The sequence below is a fragment of the Peromyscus californicus genome, unplaced genomic scaffold (genome assembly GCF_007827085.1).
Source record: "Peromyscus californicus insignis strain IS unplaced genomic scaffold, ASM782708v3 Scaffold_24__1_contigs__length_46423439, whole genome shotgun sequence".
In the NCBI taxonomy this organism is placed as follows: Eukaryota; Metazoa; Chordata; class Mammalia; order Rodentia; family Cricetidae; genus Peromyscus; species Peromyscus californicus.
Window position 1 is genome coordinate 46,044,597 of NW_026294535.1, and position 19,894 is coordinate 46,064,490.

General features: G+C 36.3%; 1 protein-coding gene and 1 pseudogene across 1 annotated transcript; both read right to left on the reverse strand.

Moving 5' to 3' along the window:
- Positions 1-12,427: 12,427 nt before the first annotated feature.
- Positions 12,428-14,510, reverse strand: LOC128119980 (eukaryotic translation initiation factor 1A, X-chromosomal-like; annotated as a pseudogene).
- A 1,403-nt stretch (positions 14,511-15,913) lies between these two features.
- On the reverse strand, positions 15,914-16,855 carry LOC128120089 (olfactory receptor 12-like). The gene has a single exon (XM_052753843.1). The coding sequence runs from the start codon at positions 16,853-16,855 to the stop codon at positions 15,914-15,916; it is 942 nt and encodes a 313-aa protein (XP_052609803.1).
- Positions 16,856-19,894: the final 3,039 nt, after the last annotated feature.

The window sequence follows — 19,894 nt, forward strand, 5'->3', positions numbered from 1 at the left end:
TCACATTAACCTTCTCAAAGATACAAATTTATCTTCTGGGACTCTTTAACTAATGTGCCTAACTATGAAAGTGGAGTATTAGGTTAAGCATTCGTAGAGAATCACTGTATTTGCAAACCATCAATGCAGAATTGGTTTGAACATACTATATTGAGAAGGAATTCATCTTTTTATTTTTTAAGACTTCAATTTAATTTGAAATATTTGTATAAATTCAATGGATGAAAATAATTAATGACAACAGTCGAAGAGTGTTATGTTTGGATTTCCAAATTACGGGTGTGTGTGTGTGTGTGTGTGTGTGTGTGTGTGTGTGTGTGTGTGTAGGCATGTCTGCATATCATATCAATTAAAGAGAAACAGGCCATGAATTAGAGAGAGAAGAGATGGTGTTTAGTAAGGTCTTAAGGGAGGAAAAGTAAAGGGTAAACAATGTAACTATAATTTAAAAAAATAAATATTATTATGAAAAAACAAGCTATCATTATTAATTGAGTTCTCACAATTTACTCTGTATTTCTTCACACATATTTTGTTTGACCACACAGTAAGGAAATATTCACAAAAATTTCACCATTATGACTAATATGGCAAAATGAGCTGATTTAGTTAAAAAATATAAGGAGAAATTGAAGTATTTTCAGAAACAACAGACAAGTGGGGAAACATAGAGAAGATATACAAGAAATAATAAACATCAATGAGTCTTTATTATCACTGAAGGAGAAAAATCTGATAAATTTGAAAATAAAAGCAAGCCAAACTTTATAAAAGGGTCTTAAATTTAATAACAAAAATCTCTGAAAATTTAAATGATTATAAAACAGTTTTGAATAGTAGTATGCATATATTTGCTAATACAGAAAGTACCATACATTTTTTTATTTTGTTTTATTAAATATTTTATTTTGTTAAAAAATGAGGCTAAAAGATGCTTAATTGTGGTTAAGAGCACTCATTGTTCTTGAAGAGGACCTCAGATTCCCAACACCCATCCTGGATACCTCACAAATGTTGTCAGTCTCATTCCAGGGGATCTGAATCCTCTTCTAGCCTCCATGGACACTTGCATGTACATGGTGCAAGCACACACAATAAGAAACATACACATAAACAAACAAATAAAGATAAGAAACTAAATACTGTAATCAAGAAAATAGAAAAGGAGTGTAGCTAAATATTAGAGTGTTTGTCTAGTATACATTAGGTTGTAAGCATTATTTCCACTCTAAAAGAAAAATTAAGAATAATAACAAGAATAAGAACTTGCTCTGGTTGTCATTAATAAACAATATCTCATCTGTTCATAAATCACCAAATTGCCATGAATCTAGTAATATCACAACACAGATAGAAATCAAAGTGACAAAGTTGAATAGTGTGGTATGAATAAGCGATCTAATCTCAGTATAGGATAATAATCATAGAAGTTCAAGGTTTCTTACACTTTTCATGTTTTTAAATAATAATGTCATCTAATAAATGAAGTGCTTTGTGTCTTAAGAATAGCTCACTCTTTCTAAAATTTTGAATATGTATGTTTTGTTATTTTAATATGTGAGTTTTGTTATTTGACTACTTAAATAATATTAACTTGCACATAGAAGACAGCAAGAGGGATTCCTCTGGCCAAAAAGGAGTTAGTCCTACCTGTATTTGCTTAATTCAAATTTATTAAAGTAAACACTGTCAGAAACATTTGTATTACATAATAAAACTTATAAGGAAAATGACAGCATGAATTCATGTGATAGAATGAAATGAAAATCTAGTGACACTTTTGTGATATTCTTACAAAAGATAGAAGTAGTAAATCCACCCATGGGGGCTTTTTCGGAAAATCCAAACTCATCATCATTCTCTGAAATAGGTAGTCAGTAATATCCCATGTTGTCAGTATTGTGAGTATTAAAAACACTGAGAAGTCATTTCAAACTGAAGGAGTCCGAGAAGACATGACACTGGGCTGCAATGTCTACTTCTGACATGGATATTTTTTCTCATAAAAAAGAGTTGTTGGAAAAATTGGTGCAACTTGAATCAAGTGTCAGATTAGAAGGAATAATATTGATACCTTGATTTTTAATAGTTACATATCTAGTTTTTGGAACAAAATAATTTTGAACTCAGTCCACCCACTTATAGAGAAGTATTTTTATTAATTTACAATTTGAACAAAGCAGATAAAAATGAGACACATCACAATGAGATACATCACAAGTATACATAGATAGCAATCTGTTAAAAACACTAAAATCTATAATAAAACATTTTTTAAATGGGCTGAATGGCACATATCATTGAGTCTGGTGACCTGGGTTCAATCCACATATGGTGGAAGGAGAGAACAAATTTCCAAAAGTTTTCCCCTGACTTCCATATGCATGTCATGGAATGTGCATTCATTCATATGCATTCACACATACAGATATTCACTAAACATAATTTTTATGGAAAATAGTTTTTTCTCACATAATATATGCTGATTACCATTTGCAGTCCCTCTATTCCTCCTGGTTCCTCACCACCTCTACTCCAATCTGGTCCACTCCCTTTCTGTCTCTCACTAGAAAACAAACAGGCTTCTAATAAAATAAAATATAATAAGATAAAAAAAAAACCAGAAGGAAAAGAACATAAGAATCAAAGACCCAGTAGTTCTCACTCCCAGGAATCCCATAAAAACACTAAATTTGAAGCCATCATATATATATACACAGAGGATCTGGTTCAGGTCCATGCATGTCCTGCACATTCAGCCTCAATCTCTGAGTTCATATGATCTTAGATAATGTTAATTTTTGAGGGTCTTGTTTTTTTGGTGTTCTCCATCCCCTCTAATTCTTACACTCTTTCTACTCTTCTGGTTCCCTGGCTCCTGAGGAGAAAGATTTGATGCAGACATCCCTTTTAGGGCTGGGTTGTGGAATATTACTTTAACAGGGAGAAGATGTGTTACATTTGTTTATGCTGCAGAATATTACTTTAATTGTGTAAAGGTGTGTTACATTTGTTTTGTTGCATTTGTTTAATTATGAAAAGATGTTGCTATTTCACCTTGCCTGCCTAAGACACCTGACTGGACTAATAAAAAGCTGAATGGCCAATAGCTAGGCAGGACAGGGACAGGGAGGTCTGGCAGGCAGAGAGAATAGATAGGAGGAGAAATCTAGGCTCAGGGAGAGAGAAGAAGGAGATGAGGAAGAAAGAAGGACACTCCAGGGGCCAGAAGCCATGCAACTTCCAGCCAGACACAAGAAACAGTGAAAGTAAGTAGAAAGAAACAGAAGGAAGAAAGGTTAAAACAAAACAAAACAACAACAACAACAACAACAAAAACCTGAGGCAAAAGGTAGATAAGAGAAACAGGTTGATTTAAGTTAAAAGAACTAGCCAAAACCAAGCCTAAGCTAGGCCGAGCATTTAAAAGTAATAATAAGTCTCTGTGTCATGATTTGGGAGCTGGTTGGTGGCCCAAAAGAAAGTCTGCTATTGAGCTGCATATTCCAAATTCTCTCAATCTCTATATAATGTCTGGATCTGGGTCTCAGTATTTGTTCCCATCTGCTGCAGGAAGATGTTTCTCTGCTGATGGTTGAGGAAGGTACTGGTCTATGAGTACAGCAGAATGTCTTTAGGAATCATTTTATTACTACAGGTTTTTTGTTGTTATTTGTTTTTGTAAGAACAGTAGTATTTGGTTTTACCCTACCTAGTCTCTGGTTCTTGGTCAAACCAGCAGTGTCAAGTAAAGGTTCCAACTCATGAAGTGGGCATTCATTCAAATCAGACATTTTTTGGTTACTCCCACAAGGTTTGTGCTACTATTGCCCTAACATATCTTGTAGGCAGGACACCATTGTCGATCCAAGGGTTTGTGTCTGATTTAGTGTTTATACTTGTCCTCTAGTAGCTTGCAGAGTACCTTCCTATACCAATGATGCTAGCACATAGAAATAAAGGTTTTCTGTAGGCACCAACTTGACTTCTCCATGTTCAGTGAATTGTGTAGGTGTTGTCTTTAACAATAGGGCTTGCCTTCAATTTGTGGAGAGTAACCTATAGTCTTGGCAACAGCCTGGGTTGTTTAGTGATTTCCATGGATTCTCCTTTGGCTAATGACTCAATTAGATGTCATCCAACTCCTATACTGGAAGCTCCATTTGGTGACTAGAGATGTCCAGCTGGGGCTCTGTCTCTTCTATTGTTCGATGATTTCATTTAGAACACATTCATGCATGTCTATTTTTAAAGGAAGCTTCTATTGTACTAGGTTTCCATACTGTCCATCATAGGTTCTTAATTTTAGCTGTCTCTTCACATACTTCTTCCCTCATTTCCCTCTTTCTTTCTCCCTCCACTTGATCCTCCCATTCCAATATCTCCTAACCATCCACCCATAACTATCTATTCTATTTCCCTTTCCTAAAGAGATCTGTCTCCCTCTAGTGTCTTATTCTATATCTAAGCTCTGTGGTTCTATAGATTGTAGCGTGATTATCATTGACTGAACAGATAATATCCATTTATAATTGAATGCATACCATATTTGTCTTTCTGGCTCTGAGTTACCTCACTTAGTATGATTGCTTTTAGTCTCATGCATTTAATAATGAATTTCATGATTTCATTTCTTTTAAAAGCCAAGTAATATTCTGTTGTGTAAATTGATTGCATTATATTATTCTTCTGTTGAGGGACATCTAGGATGTTTCCAATTCCTGGATATTATGAATACAGCAGCAATGAACATGGTTCAGCAAGTGTCCCTGTGATAGGATGATGAAGCATCCTTTCAGTATATGTCTAAGTGCTATAGCTGGATCTTGAAGTAGATTGACTCTCATTTTCCCAAGGAACCTCCACTTTAGTTTCCATAGTGGCAATGCAAGTTTTCAGCACCACCATCAAAGGATGAATGTTCCCCTTTCTCCACATCTTCACCAGAATGAACTGTCACTTGTTTTATCGTTCTTAGCCCTTGTGATGGGTGTAGGAAAAATCTCAAAGAAAGTTTGATTTGTATTTCCATGGCAGCTAAGGAAGTTCAACATTTCTTAAAAAGTTTCTCAGCTATTTGAGCTTCTTTTTTTTTGAGATTTCTGTTTAGATCTACACCCCATTTTTTAATTGGGTCATTTATTTTCTTGATATCTATGTTTCTGAGATCTTTATATGTTTTGGATGTTAGCCCTCTGATGTGTAGCTGATAAGAAATCTTTTCCCATTCTGTAGGCTGCCATTTTGTTTGAATGATGGTGTCTTTTGCTGGGTAAAAGCTTCTCAGTTTCATGAGGTACCATTTATTAATGGTTGATTATCTGTGTTCAGGAAGTTGTCTCCTCTGCCATTATATTCAAGGTTATTCCCCATTTTCTCTTATATCAGGTTCAGTATATCTGGTTTTATGTTGCGATCTTTGATGCATTTGGAGTTGAGTTCTGTGCAGAGTGATACATATGAATATATTTGGATTCTTCTATATGCAGCTGTCCAGTTTGGCAAGCACCATTTGTTGAAGATGCTGTATTTTTTTCCAGTGTGTATCTCTGGCTACTTTGTCAAATATTTGGTGTCCACAGCTGTGTGGATTCATTTTTGGGTCCTCAATTTGATTCCATTGATCAATGTGACTGTTTTTGTGCCAATATCATGCTGTTTTTAGTACTATAGCTCTGTAGTACAACTTGATATTAGGGATTTAGTTACCTCTAGAAGGCTTTTATCATTTAAGGTTTTTGAACTATCCCATTTTGTTTTGTTTTTTTTCTTTTGTGTTTCCATATGAAGCTGAAGATTGTCCTTTCAAGAACTGTGAAGAAGTGTTTTGGAATTTTGAGGAGGTTGCTGTTGTTTTTGTATTTGCAGTACAGTGGCTACACCTAATCCTATCACCGCTTCAGCTGCTGACTGTGTCTCTGCAGCTGCTGCCTTGCTGCTGAAGCCATAGCCCAGGGGAGCCTTCATGTCCCACTGCCATCTCCATATAGGGAGATAAATGTTGTTTTAACTAAGTCTTTATCTTTATATTTTATGAATAAAGATTTGAGAGTCAGATGCAGCCAGCTGACTTTCCTTCATCTTCAACATCCCAGAAAGAGAGCTTCTCTTCCGCTGTCCCAAACTTTAGGACTACTAAACTCAAAGTCCCTCCCCTACTACTTCCTGTGTGTCTTTCTATCTGTATTCCTGACTCCCTCTTACTCTCTACTAGCTACATCCTGTCAACTAGTTGCTTGCTCTACCTCTTGACCTATGGTTGATTTTATTTAATCCTGTTTACAATAAACAGAAACCTCTTGAATTAAGGGTGTGTACTAGGGCTGGGCCACACCACAACTAAAGGCAGGTTTTTCCAGTAAATAATGCAATATTGAGGTTCACAGTGTGAACAAATATCTTACAAGAGGTTGCAGTGAATCTATAGATTGCTTTTGGTAGGTTTGCAATATTTATTGCATCAGTCCTACAGATGAGCATGAGAGATCTTTCTATCTTCTAATATCTTCTTCAACTTCTTGGCATAACTCTATCCAAGCAAATTAAAGATGTCTATGATAAAAAACTGGTGTCTGTGGTTATGCCCTCTTTTAATTCTAATTTTGTTAATTTGGATATTCTCTCTCTGCCTTTTAGTGAGTTTGGATAAGATTTGTAGATCTTATTGTTTTTTCTGGAAGAACCATCTCTTTGTTTCATTGTGGATTTTTAAAATTTAATTCTATTAAATTGATTTTAGTCCTTAGTTTGATTTTTTCTTGCAGTCTAGTCCTTTTGGGTACAGTTCCTTCTTTTTGTTCTAGAGATTTTATGTGTGCTGTTGTTATTAATATGAGATCTATCCAATTTTTTGAATAGTTATTTAGTGCTATGAACTTTCCTCTTAGAACTGCCTTCATTGTGTTCTATAAGTTTGGGTATTTTGTATATTAATCTTCATTCAATTCTAGAAAGTTTAATTTCTTTCTTAATTTGTTTCTTGATCCAATTTTCATTTAGTAGTGAGTTGTCCAGTTTCCATGTGTTTGTAAGCTTCCTGTTGTTTTTGTTGATAGCCAGTTTTAATTCATGGTGGTCAAATAAAATTCAAGGAGTTATTTCAGTTTTCTTATATCTATTGAGACTTGCTTTTGTGTCCAAGCATGTGGTCAATTTTGGAGAAAGTTCCATGAAGTGCTGAGAAGGAGGTATATTGTTTTATGTGAAATGTTTAATAAGTATTTGTTAGGTCCATTTGGTTTATAACATTAGTTAGCTCCAGTATTTCTCTATTTAAATTTTGTCTTGATAGCCTGCATATTAGTGAGAATTAGGTATCGAAGTCTCCCACTATCAGTGGATGAGTTCCATATGGGATTTAACCTGTAGTAGTGTTTATTTTACAAAAGAGGGTGCTCTTGTGTTTTGGGCACAGATGTTAAGAATTGAAATGTCATCTTGGTGGATTTTTTTTTTTTATGAGCATGGAGTGTCCTTCCCTCTCTCTTCTGATTAATTTTGGTATGAAATCATTTTGTCAGATAACCAAATGGATACACCAACATGTTTCTTAGGTCCATTTGCTTGGAGTATCTTTGTCCATCCTTTTACCTTGAGGTGATGTCTATCCTTGATGTTAAGGTATATTTCTTGGATGTAGCAGAAAGATGGATACTGTTTTCACATCTATTCTGTTAGTCTGTTTCTTTTTATTGAGGAATAACCCCATTGATGTTGAGAGATGTCAATGGGCAGTGTTTATTGATTAGTGTTTTTTTTAATTGTGTGTATGTATGTGTGTCTCTGTGTGTATGTGTGTCTGTGTATTTCCTTTCTTTTTTATTTTTTTTTTGGTCTGAGATATTTTATGACTTGTGTTTTCTTTGGTGTGGTTAACCTCTGTAGGTTAGTGTTTTCCCTCTGGTGCCTTCTGTAGGACTGGTTTTGTAGATAGATATTGCTCAAATTTAGTTTTATTGTGTAATGTCTTATTTTCAGCATCTATTGTGATTGGAAGTTTTGTTGGATATAGCAGTCTTGGTTGGCATCTATGTCTCCTAGGGTCTGTAGAACATCTGTCTAGTCCTTCTGGCTTTTAGAGTCTCCGTTGAGAAATTGGGTATTATTCTAAAAATACAGACTTTATATATTACATTTTCCTAGCAGCTTTTAATATTCTTTTTTTTTGCTCTGTATGCTTAGTGTTTTGATTATTATGTGCCAAGGGGAATTTCTTTTCAGGTCCAGTCTATTTGGTGTTCTATATGCTTCTTGTAGCTTTATAGGCATCACTTTCTTTTGGTTGGGGAAATTTTCTGTTACAATTTTTTGAAAATGTTTTTTTGGACTTTTGACCTATTATTTCTTCTCCTTCCTCTATACCTATTATTCTTAGATTTAATCTTTTCACGGCTTCCCAGATTTCCTGAATGTTTTGTGACAGTATTTCTTTTAATTTAACATTTTCTTTTACCAAACAATCCATTTTTTCCTTTGTGTCTTCAGTGCCTGAGATTCTGTCTCCCATCTCTTTTGTTTTGTTGGTTTGGCTTGCCTCTGAGGTTCTTGTTTGATTTCTAAATTTTTTATCTCCGTATTTCCCCCAGTTTGGATTTTCTTTCTTTATTTTATTTTCTCTTTCAGGTCTTGAACTGTTTCATTTATTTTCTTCCACTCTCTGTGTTTTCATAGATTTCTTCCTAAGGACTTCTACTATATTCATAGCTGTTATCTTAAGGTGTTTTTCTTGTGCTTCAGCTATGTTGGGATACTCAGTGCATACTCTTGTAGAGTTGCTGGGCTGTAGTGTAAAGATAACAGAATTTTCCCAAGGCCTGCCCTGTGAAAATTCCTCTCAGAGTCCTGGGGAAGACGCTGGATTCGGCATGGGGTATCTGAGGGAAAGGAATCTACGTACAGTACGCTCTTTTCTCCATTTACTTTATTCCTTTATGACAAAACTCTATCTATACAGCTTCAGTTCCATCCTGAGTCCTTGTCCCCTCATGGGCCTGGTAATAACTAAGCCCTTATGCTTTTGGTCTCATCTTCGTCCTCTGTTTCTCCGTCCTCCATCTGTTCTCCCTGGCTCCTTACCCCTGGCCCTGATAAACTCTACAAGAGATCTGCCTTACCCGCTAAAGACTCTCTGTTTTCCTCTCTTCTCTCTTGCCATGGGGTTCTGTGCCTGCCACCATATTTCTGCCTGGTTCTCTCAGACCGGTCTATATCTTTCCCAAGACAGCAACACCTTCATGTTTACAATACAACATAAGAATTGTAAGGTCCCCACCAGAAGCTTCCTGGCAACTTCATTTGTAACCCCCCCCCAAAAAAAAAAGGGGAGCAAATAAGGGTGGCGCTAGATAGGAGCTGGAATAAATCAGAGAAGGAATTCATGTGCTAGAAATACATCCATACTGTGGTTAGGTGAAAACATTTTGAGTCTATCACAAATGTGCTCAAACTACAAACTTACAAGTGATAGGGTAAAGAAATCTATAAGTCACTAAAAATAGAACTGCCACTGTTTTTCTCTGCTACCAGTTTTCTGACAGAGCAGGGGAGGAGTACTGCTAGCTAGTCAATCTGCATCACAGCTTGAAGCACCTGGTGAGAGGAAACCCCTTTGATCTAAGAAGTGGCTCTGGGGCAGTGGGAAAGGGGAGGGGAGAGATCTGAACTTGATTTACATAAGAAGCAAAGCTATGCATCTACAGCCTGCCTGTCTCCTACGCTCAGCCAGGGGAATTAGTTACCTAGAGGTTCAGCAGGTCTGAGAAACTGAACTGTTTGCCAAATGGTCTGGGAGTATTTGGGCACACACGAATTTCATAGTAGAAGACAGCTAAAATATTAAAAACTGGATAACACCAAATATTTTGTGATTAAATGGCTTCCACTAGAAAATTTCCTTGAAATTTCTAGATATAGGTTTAACATCCAGCTGAATCTCTACAATACATTCTTGTGGCCCACAAGAGTAGTGCAGACATATTGTCCTGGCTACTATTGATTGTGGTTTTAGGCTGGCATCTAGGCATCTGGGGTTGGGAAGATTGTAACTCTAGTTGCTGATATATGGTCTTGTCTTTGTTGGGTGGGTCTTTTGGTTCCTTGGTTTCTGTTGCCCTCTCTGTATCTTAGGAAAGTGTGGTGGCACTGTGTGTTGCCTGGTAGGAAATTCTTCTGATATGTATGGGCACTGAGGGTTCTGGGTAAAATATGCTTCTTGGTATTGGGAGCTAACACTTAGGAATGGTGATTGGCTATGAGGATGGCTTAGGGAGTCTACAGGGGGAAGGAAAGCAAATCAGGGTGTTCTACCTGGATCTGCTTAGTCCTCTTGGAGTGGGGACAGAGAGTGACTAGAGGCCACAACAGGTAGCCTACTAAAGAGGTGGGGATGGTACTTGGAGGTTGGATATGGAGGAAAGGAGGAAGAGTGAAGGTCTAAAACTTACTCAACTGTTTTGCTTGCTTACTACTTGCTTCTCTGGCATGCTTGGCTAGAGAATTCTTAGAGAATGCCTGCTGAGTTTGGGGGGTGGGATAAGAGGATGAGTAAGAAGGAAAATTAGAGCATATCTGCATGATCTGCTGGAGATGGGGCAGAAAGGAGGGAGAGGCTGTAACAGGTGGTCTGCTACAGAGATGGGGTTAAGAATATGGGATTGGAATTAGGAGGAGAGGAGGGGAAGGGGAAGGTCCACAGTTTAGCTACCTGTTTCCCTGGTTGGAGTGGCCTGCAGATTCTCAATGAAAGCCTGCTGGAGTTGGGCACTGGGATAACAGGACGAGTGAGGAAGAAAAGTTGGAGGGGAAGATCTGTGTGATCTGCTGGAGACAGGGACAGGAAGGGAGACCATTGTAGGTTATCTGTTACAGAGCTGGGGATGAACCTGGGTATTGAATTTGGAGGATAAGAAAAAGAGGTGAAGATGTGCTGTTGGCCAACGCTTTTTCTGGCTAGGGTGGCTAGTAGGGACCCTCCTGGTGTTGGAGGCTGAAATAATGGGATGAGGGGGTAGGGAAGGTTGGAGGAGGTCTATGTGATTTATTGAAAATTGGAATCAGAGAGGAAGGGTGTAGCTGGAGAGCTTTTCTCTCCAGGTCCTGCCAAGTCCTGCCAGTCCCGGAGCCCACTTATAAAATAAACACACAGATGCTTACATTGTTTAAACTCTTTGGCCATTAGCTCAGGCCTATCATTGTCTAGCTCTTACTCTAATATTTAGCCCATTTCTATTAATCTATACTTTGCCACGTGGCTTGTGGCTTACTGGTACCTTACATCTTGCTTGTCCTGGTGGCAGCTCCAGGCAGTCTCCCCCTCTGCCTTCCTGTTCCCTCAATTTTCCTCTCTGTTAGTCCCACCTATACTTCCTGTCTGACTACCGGCCAATCAGTGTTTATTTATACAGAGCGATATCCACAGCAGAAGGGAAGACCACAGCATGAATTTTGCTACAGAGCTGAGGACAAGTCTAGGGATTGAATTTGGAGGAGAGAATTGATAGGTGAATATCTGTGGTTAGCTTACTTGGTCCCCTGGATGGAGTGGACTGCCAGTATCTTCTTTAGTAGTTATGCAATGTTTTCTTTTGTGTATTTATTAAGGAGAGGAAGTGCTGAGGTACTCCACCATAGGAAACATACAATCTTTCAATCTGCTTTCACTTATATACAAAAGCAACATAGAGCTTCTAGACCACCTGTAAATTCAGTCTAATTTTTACCCATGAACCCTCCTGTAAACTTTCCTAGTCATTATAACAGTATCATAAGGATACTCATCTATGTTCATATGATATGTACACAGATGTGATTTCAGTTTTATATGTAAATTTAAAGAATATGATGCCTTAGAAGATCATAGTTAAGATTTAGATGATTCTACCACATAAAAAAAGCCAATTCTCTTATTGAAGGCAAATTTGCTTCTGTTAAGGGCACGTGAACCCTGACCCTGGTATGGTCAGACATTGAAATTTTATCAATGGAATGTAAATAAAATTGAATTTTATGGTAATTTCAGTTTCTACATCTCCAATCATGATTTTTATAAAACATTCTAATACAGAGGTATTACTGTTTTATGAAATGTGCATTAATAATGATGGCTTTTTTCATATTAGTTAGCTGTGTGTTTGTTATAAGATTCATATTAGTTGTTAATTTTTTCTTGCATGATCTTCTTAAGTTCATTTAAATTTTTTTTCACATGGTGTTCTTAAGTTCCATTACCTCAAGTGAAGAAGATGGGGTTGATATTTCAGTTAGGATAATTTGGCAGTATCAGCTTTGAAGGAAGAGACCTTAGTAGCAAATAAAGTCTGTCTCAACAGATTACAATCAAGATAGTGAAATATTTCCCTGGGTTTATGGCTGTATTAGAAACTTGAGGACTGTCTTCGGAAAGACTGAGATGTAAATTGTAGAGTTCCTTTTAGATGTTATCAATGTCTTCATCATCAGCTCCAGTGTCATCAAATTGAATTTCTCCATCATCTCCATGAGCACATGTATTGGTTTCATTGATTTGGGCACAATGGAAGCTCACGATATGCCTTCAGAACCCTAGCTTCAGCTGTGTTGTATTTAAGAATTGCATAAGCTTTGTTATCGTGCTACTCTCATAGGCTTGCCAATAGCATGTCTGAAGTATTTATCCAAACATTCCCTCTGCTGCAGCATAAGCTGTTTATACCCCAAACACATTGTGTCTGATTATCGTTTCCTAACATTTTGAGGACCTGGGTGCTCATATTCTTGGACACTTGAACACCAGCTCTCGCTTTTCAGATTTGTTCTCAGTCCTACCTCCAGATTTGTTTTTAATCTCTTTTTCATTTATTCTTGAGCATGGTGGCAAAGACTGGCTAGCAGCATGTGGGACTGTCCTGTTGGCTGTGGGACAGCAGCAGATATGAAGGTGGATGCTAAGCAAAGTGCAGAATGAAGGTGGAAGAACATTGCTCTGGAGAAGCTGGTCACCCCTGTTCCCAAGAGCCCCTGACACCTGTGCTTGGCAGTGACAAATAATCTATTATTTTTGTGTCCTGTGAACAAATTATTCCATCTTGTATTTTATACTTTTCTTTTTTTTTAAGATTTATTTATTTATTATGTATACAGTGTTCTGCCTGCACGTATGCCTGCAGGCCAGAAGAGGGCACCAGATCTCATTATAGATGATGGTTGTGAGCCATCATGTGGTTGCTGGGAATTGAACTCAGGACCTCTGGAAGAGCAGCCGTTGCTCTTAACCATTGAGCCATCTCTCTAGCTCCTATACTTTTCTTTTCTGTGTTTTATACTTTTTATAGCCCAAAATTTCTTATTTTTCACCCAGTCAAACTTTCTTAATTTTTACCATATTTGTGTGTGCATTTATATTCTTATAAGGCTGGTACGTTTTATAAATTTTGAACAACATATATGTTATCATATGGTTGACCTAATTTTATAATTTCTATGTAAAGATCATATATAAGTCTTGCTAAACTATTCCTAAATTTTTGTGACCTTTGAATTAAAATTATGCACTTCCTTCTAAATTTGAAAAATTATTTCTATAAAATATTTTCTCATTATTATTTGAGCCTCCCAATATCTGCAGATATACTTTCTCAGTGTATCCTGAGAATTTCACACTATTTTCTCCCTTGGACATGCAAATAGTTTTTCTGTAAACTTCATTTTGAGTTTCATATTTATTTATTTTTTACTGTAAACTTCATTTTGAGTTTCATATTTATTTATTTATTTATTTATTTATTTATTTATTTATTTATTTATTTATTTTGGTTTTTCGAGACAGGGTTTCTCTGTGTAGCTTTGCACCTTTCCTGGAACTCACTTGGTAGCCCAGGCTGGCCTCGAACTCACAGAGATCCACCTGGCTCTGCCTCCCGAGTGCTGGGATTAAAGGCATGCGCCACCACCGCCTGGCAAGTTTCATATTTATTTTTTAAGTATCATATGGTGGTGTGTCATTATAAAATCATAAAATGCTTTTTCTAAGGCTTGCTTTAAATCTTTTGAGAATTTTTTTCCTATTACTCTGAATTTTCTAATATTACATCATCAATATTTTCCATATTAAAAAAATTTCCCAAAGTACCACCCTAGCCTAAGGGCTCAAAACACATAAGCGCTGCCCTGGCCTCTCAGCCCAAGGTGGGCATGTGCCTCTACAACAAATATGTGATGGAGACGGGGGAAAGATAGAAAAATGGAGCAGAGAATGAGCTTAGGAAAGGGATGGAACATCGACATGATGGCATGACAGATGAGAGGGTTGAAGTCTACATATCATCATTGCCCAGTAGGGTCAGGGGGATGGTGTACAACACCCTGGAGCTTATGAAGATGCACACTTGCCCTGAACCTGCCACCCAGCTACAGGATCGCCCTGGCTCTGGGCAATGATGGAGGCCCGAGATGAAGAAAAGTTCACTTTCTAGACTGGACCTCCTCGAAGGACCACCTTGGTCCGCGGTGCTACCAGAGGCCGTGTTGAGATCCATGTGGACGTATATAGTTTGTGCTGCTGCCTAATGCCTTGGTGATGTCCTCGGGATTTGCTGTCTCAGGAAGCCATGCTGGTGTGAGTGGCATGTGTAACCATCTGAGACCATGTTAGGCCCCTGGCGCACGCAGCCACTGAGGGCTATTAGTGCATTAATGGTCCCGATATGGCCAAGGGCCTTGTTGATATTTGTTGCCCGTGGTACCACTAAAATCCACGTGGATGCCGGTGATCAGGGCTGCCGCCTGAAGCCAGGAGAGTGGAAGGGCTGGGTCTACTCTCATGGGAGAGCTTCCCCTCCACAGTTCACAGCCCTTCAATGCAAGAGGTGATGTAGTGCAGGAGAACTAGTCCTGACCCGATCCTCCCACTGCACAAAATAATTAAAAATAATAATAATTTCCCCCAAGATCATTTTCAGTGCTTTTAACTATAATAATAACACAAGAAAAAAATTAAGAAGGAATGGGTCAAGTAAATAGACTGTGCTGAAATAAGAAATCCATTTAAACAGTCCTGTGGTGAAGGCAACACTACACACTACAGAACAAGAACATATGAAAAATGAAAAAATGTACATTTATATTGATGACTGTACAACTCCAGCACAATCCATGAAACTAGCATTATTCAGTATTTAAATTCATAAAAAGAAAGTTAATAAAAATCAGAAAACCCTAGGAAAATAAAACAATTATATGGCATGAAGATTTGTATGCAGATATCAAACTAATATATTCAGTATATGCATTAATTTTGATGCTTTCATAATTTTGAATATACTTCAGCAAAATAAAACAAAAGTAAAGACATGTGTAACAACTTGATACACCACCACAAAATATTAAAAAAATTGATATGAAACTCAAAATGAACCTCACAGCAAAATGCTTGACATGTCTAAGAGAGAAAATAGGATGAAAATTCCAGGATATAATGAGATAATGTGACACTGAAAGACTCAAATTATTATGAGAAAATATTTTATGTCATTTCATGGAAGTCACTTTTCAAATGTAGAGGAAAATGCATAGTTTAATTTAGACATAAAATTTTAAAATAAGTCATATAAATATGAACTAATTAGACAAGCATAAATGATATTGACCATCAAAAATTTATTAGGACAACAGTAGATAGATAGTTTTTAAAGAATTTAAAATGTATTTAATTTGGTAGTAATGCATTTGATTATAGTTTTTAAATTATGTAATACCTAGATATGACACTATTGTTTTATAAAAGAAACAATGAAAATCTAGTATATATGAATCACTAAAAGTAAAAAATAAAATTTAATATCCAAAATTTTGAGATACCTTTGATTGAGCTGTTCCATAAATTATTGATAATGTTGCTTTTAGTTGACTCCACAGTTTTGAGGGAAACTGAAAGTCAATGTCAAGGTATTTTTCTCAGCAATGTCTTCTTCAAAGCATTTTTTACCTCTGTATTTCTTAAACTATAAATCAGAGGATTCAGCATTGGGATGATAAGTGTGTAGAACACAGCCACGATCTTATTTTTCTCTGGTGAGGAGATGGATCCAGGCTGGGCGTACATGAAGAAAACAGTTCCATAGAATAAGCTCACCACAGTGATGTGAGAACCACAAGTGGAGAAGGTCTTACTCCTGCCATGGGTGGAGGGGATCTTCAGGACAGTGGAAAGGATGTACCCATAGGAGACCAGAATGATGGTTGTGGTGGAGATGATGATGAGAGCAGAGAGAATGAACAGTACGATCTCATTCACAAAGGTGTCAACACATGAGATCTTAATCAGAGCTGGGACATCACAGAAAAAGTGGTCCAGCCTGTTTTCTCCACAGAAACGCAAGCTGAAAGTGAATCCTGTTTGTATCATCGAGTTTATACATCCACAGATATAGGAGCTACCTACCAAACGAATACAAGCTGGCTGAGACATGCGTACAGTGTACAGGAAAGGTGAGCAAATGGCTGAGAAGCGGTCATATGCCATCACGGCCAGAAGAAAACCTTCTGTCCCAACAAAAAGAGCAAAGAAAAAGAACTGTGTTGCACATTCATTGTATGAAATTTTCTTTTCTTTGGAGAAAAAAGTAGCTAGAGTTTTGGGTGCAATGACTGTAGAATAGCAGAGATCTAAATAGGATAAATTTTGGAGAAAGAAATACATAGGTGTATGAAGCCTGGAGTCTATTTTAATGACAATTAACATGCTGATATTTCCCAATACAATGATCAGATAGATAAGCAAGAACAGTAAGAATAAGGGAACCCGTGCTTTTGGAGATACCCAGAATCCCAGTAGAATAAATTCTGTCAGCTCGGTATCATTTCTGCTCTGCTCCAGTTTCATAACTGAGACCTATCTGAGAAAATAGATCACAGGGCACTGTGGTCAACTTGTGGTTCCTTTTGAAAAAAAAATGCTGATATAGATTGATGCATTTTCAATAACTCATCTGACAAAACAGTTTTGTATTTGGATTAGCCAATTTAGTGTCAGAAATGAAGCCATCCATTATCTCTAACATAATTAACCTTGATATAGGGTGAGAAATGTGAGTAGATAGAGGTAGGCACATTTTGGATTGGATGCGACCCAGCCATGTCATGACACTTCAGAGTTTTCAGTCTAAGTAACTCTAAGATAACTTCCAAACATTCAGAACATCAAAGTCCTCTTCTGTAGAATGGGAGCCACTAATAATACCTACTGTATGAGGCTGTTGTGAGGATTACATGAAATAGAATAAAGCAGCAGTATTTATAATGACCCCAACACATAAAAAATTAGATAGTAGTCAAATACTTAAACACATACACATATAATCCTTCAAAATTTAGAAAAGAGAAATTTGTTGAATCTACTTCCCCACCATCAGATGCAGTTAATTTGGTTCTTTTAACACAACAATTTATGAAGAAAAGAAACTATAAATGTGAAAGAGAGCAAGGAAGTGTCTCTGGGATACGTTGGAGGTAGGAAACGTAAGTGGGTAATGATGTAATTACATTATAATCTAAAAAATGAAAGAAATAAAAATTATCACCTGTATGTAAAGACATTAGGACACAGGAAGCTATAGTTTCACAAGGTGGAGAAGTACCAGCCTGGAAGAATCATCCAAGTGAAAAATCAGCCTTGTGACCCCTTACTAGCCTTGCAGAGTTAGCCTCTGATTTCTGCATCATTTATTGCTCATCTCTGAAGGCCAGTGGCTTCTTCTTGGGAAGCCAAGCCCAGTATTTCTTTTCTTTTACTATTTTAGACATATAAATTATTTGTTTATGTAAAAATGTCATGGTTGACATTTACGATTAACTTCAACAATAATTACTTTTCTCTGTAAATATTCACAAAACACAAAACCAATAAGCAGTTTCAAAGTCTGTATCACACAGGCTCTGGTTTACTTCTTTAGTAAATAGAAACGCTTACTATTAAACAACAAAAAGTACTTGAGTAAAAAATTAATGACAAAAATATCTGAAAAGTTAAATCTAAGTAGAAGAATAGACTTTATAATCCTAGGGACCTGACTGTCATATTTAATTTCAGATTGACAAAAGCAGTTCTCTCTCTTTGAGGAACTCAATGAACCTTTGAAGTTGAACATTTTTATTTCAAAATCCTATTAAATTTATAAGTACAACAAAGACAGAAGAAATGAAAGTGGCTTAGCTTCTGCCGTATTTTATGAAGGACAAAATATTTGTTCATAAAATCATGGTATTTTAGTTCATATAAATTTGTGCCTGGACTGAATCTACCAAGTTGAACTCAATCCTCAGGGGAGTCTTTGCCATGGAGGAGATGGGAATGGGTGGTGGGCTGGGGCGGGAGAGGGGAGAACAAGGGAATCTGTGGCTGATATGTAAAATTAAATTAAATTATAAAATAAAATTTAAAAAATTTGGGGTTATAATCTCTGCTCTTTCTGCCAATTGCTGAGTTATCTTAGCAACTTGGTTAAAACCCATATGTTTCTATTTTATTATCAGTAACTCATGGATTAGAAAATTGACTCAATAGGTGGTCATAAGTATCACCCAAATTTACATATAAAAATTAAGTAAAATATTTAGCCCTTGGAAAAATGGGAAGTACTGAATAAATAATTCATACTTGAGGGAATGAACTGAGAAACAGGAATTATTTGCTAAAGTAAAATAAGATCTATAGAAAAACTGAATTTTTGATTTTTGAAATCCAGGTCTAGGTACCTGAAAAGCCTCATTAATGAATTTTAAAAGATTTTTTTAAAGCCATATTGAGAAAAGTACAATAATTAACAAATATATTTTATCTTTCATACAGATTCTTTAAGTGTCAAACCACATGCACCAAACAGACCTGTTTGTTTCCATGAATCACATGCCCTCACCTCATTAGCCTCAGAAGAGATTCCTACACTGGGTTTTCAGTCCAAACTTCAAGAATATCTTCTTTATAGTAGCAAATGTGAAGCTGAAAGTATCTCCTACAACTGAAGTCCTTTGATCCAGGTGCATAATACTCTCAAACAAAGAAAGCAAATCAGAAATTTGTTGTATATACACACATATTTCTATTTAAAATAAAATAAAATAAGCCCCAGAGGTCAATTAGGTCAGTGTTTGCTGTACTTTCTGAGACTCACTGGAGTCACCTGGGAAGTTGTTTTGCTTTTTTTTTAATACTGATTCCTGGTCAACCCATAGAACACCCTAGTTAATAGAATACTAATTAGTTAGTAGAGTACTAATTAATCTGAAATTGTGATAAATATACATGGGAGATGAGTTTAGGGTTTGTTCATTTTCTGATTCCTACTGACTCTTTTAATTTCAGTTTCTATGTAGAAGTTCAGAGATAAGTAAAGTAGGCTACAGTGTTTCCAAGCAGAATAGATATTTCCACATTCAAAATTAGTTGTTGATTATACAGAATCTTTGAAAGGATATTACATTATTTCACAAATATTGATTCTAAGAATCCCTGTCTTTATCCAACAAAAATGTAATAACTCTTACTCATTTCTCTTTTTTCTGATGTCAGTGCATCAGATTTTTGTTTTTACTATTTGTAACACATATCTAATATTGTTCATTGGATAAATACTTATTGAATAAATATTGATGCTTGATATAAAAAAATAGACCTAATCCCATAATATGTATTTCTTAAGTGTTCTTATGATTTTTTTGGTAATTTCTATTTTATTTGTGTAGCTTTTTCTTGGCATTGAAAGGTTATTAAAATAACATGAAAATAATAAATCTCTTTTATATACAGTATTGGATCTTTATCTGGAATATTTGAAGAAAACTTGAGTTATGAAATCCAAATAATTGAATATAAAATATTGTGTATTTAAATTACAGGTAATTTTCTTATCTATATCAATTTATA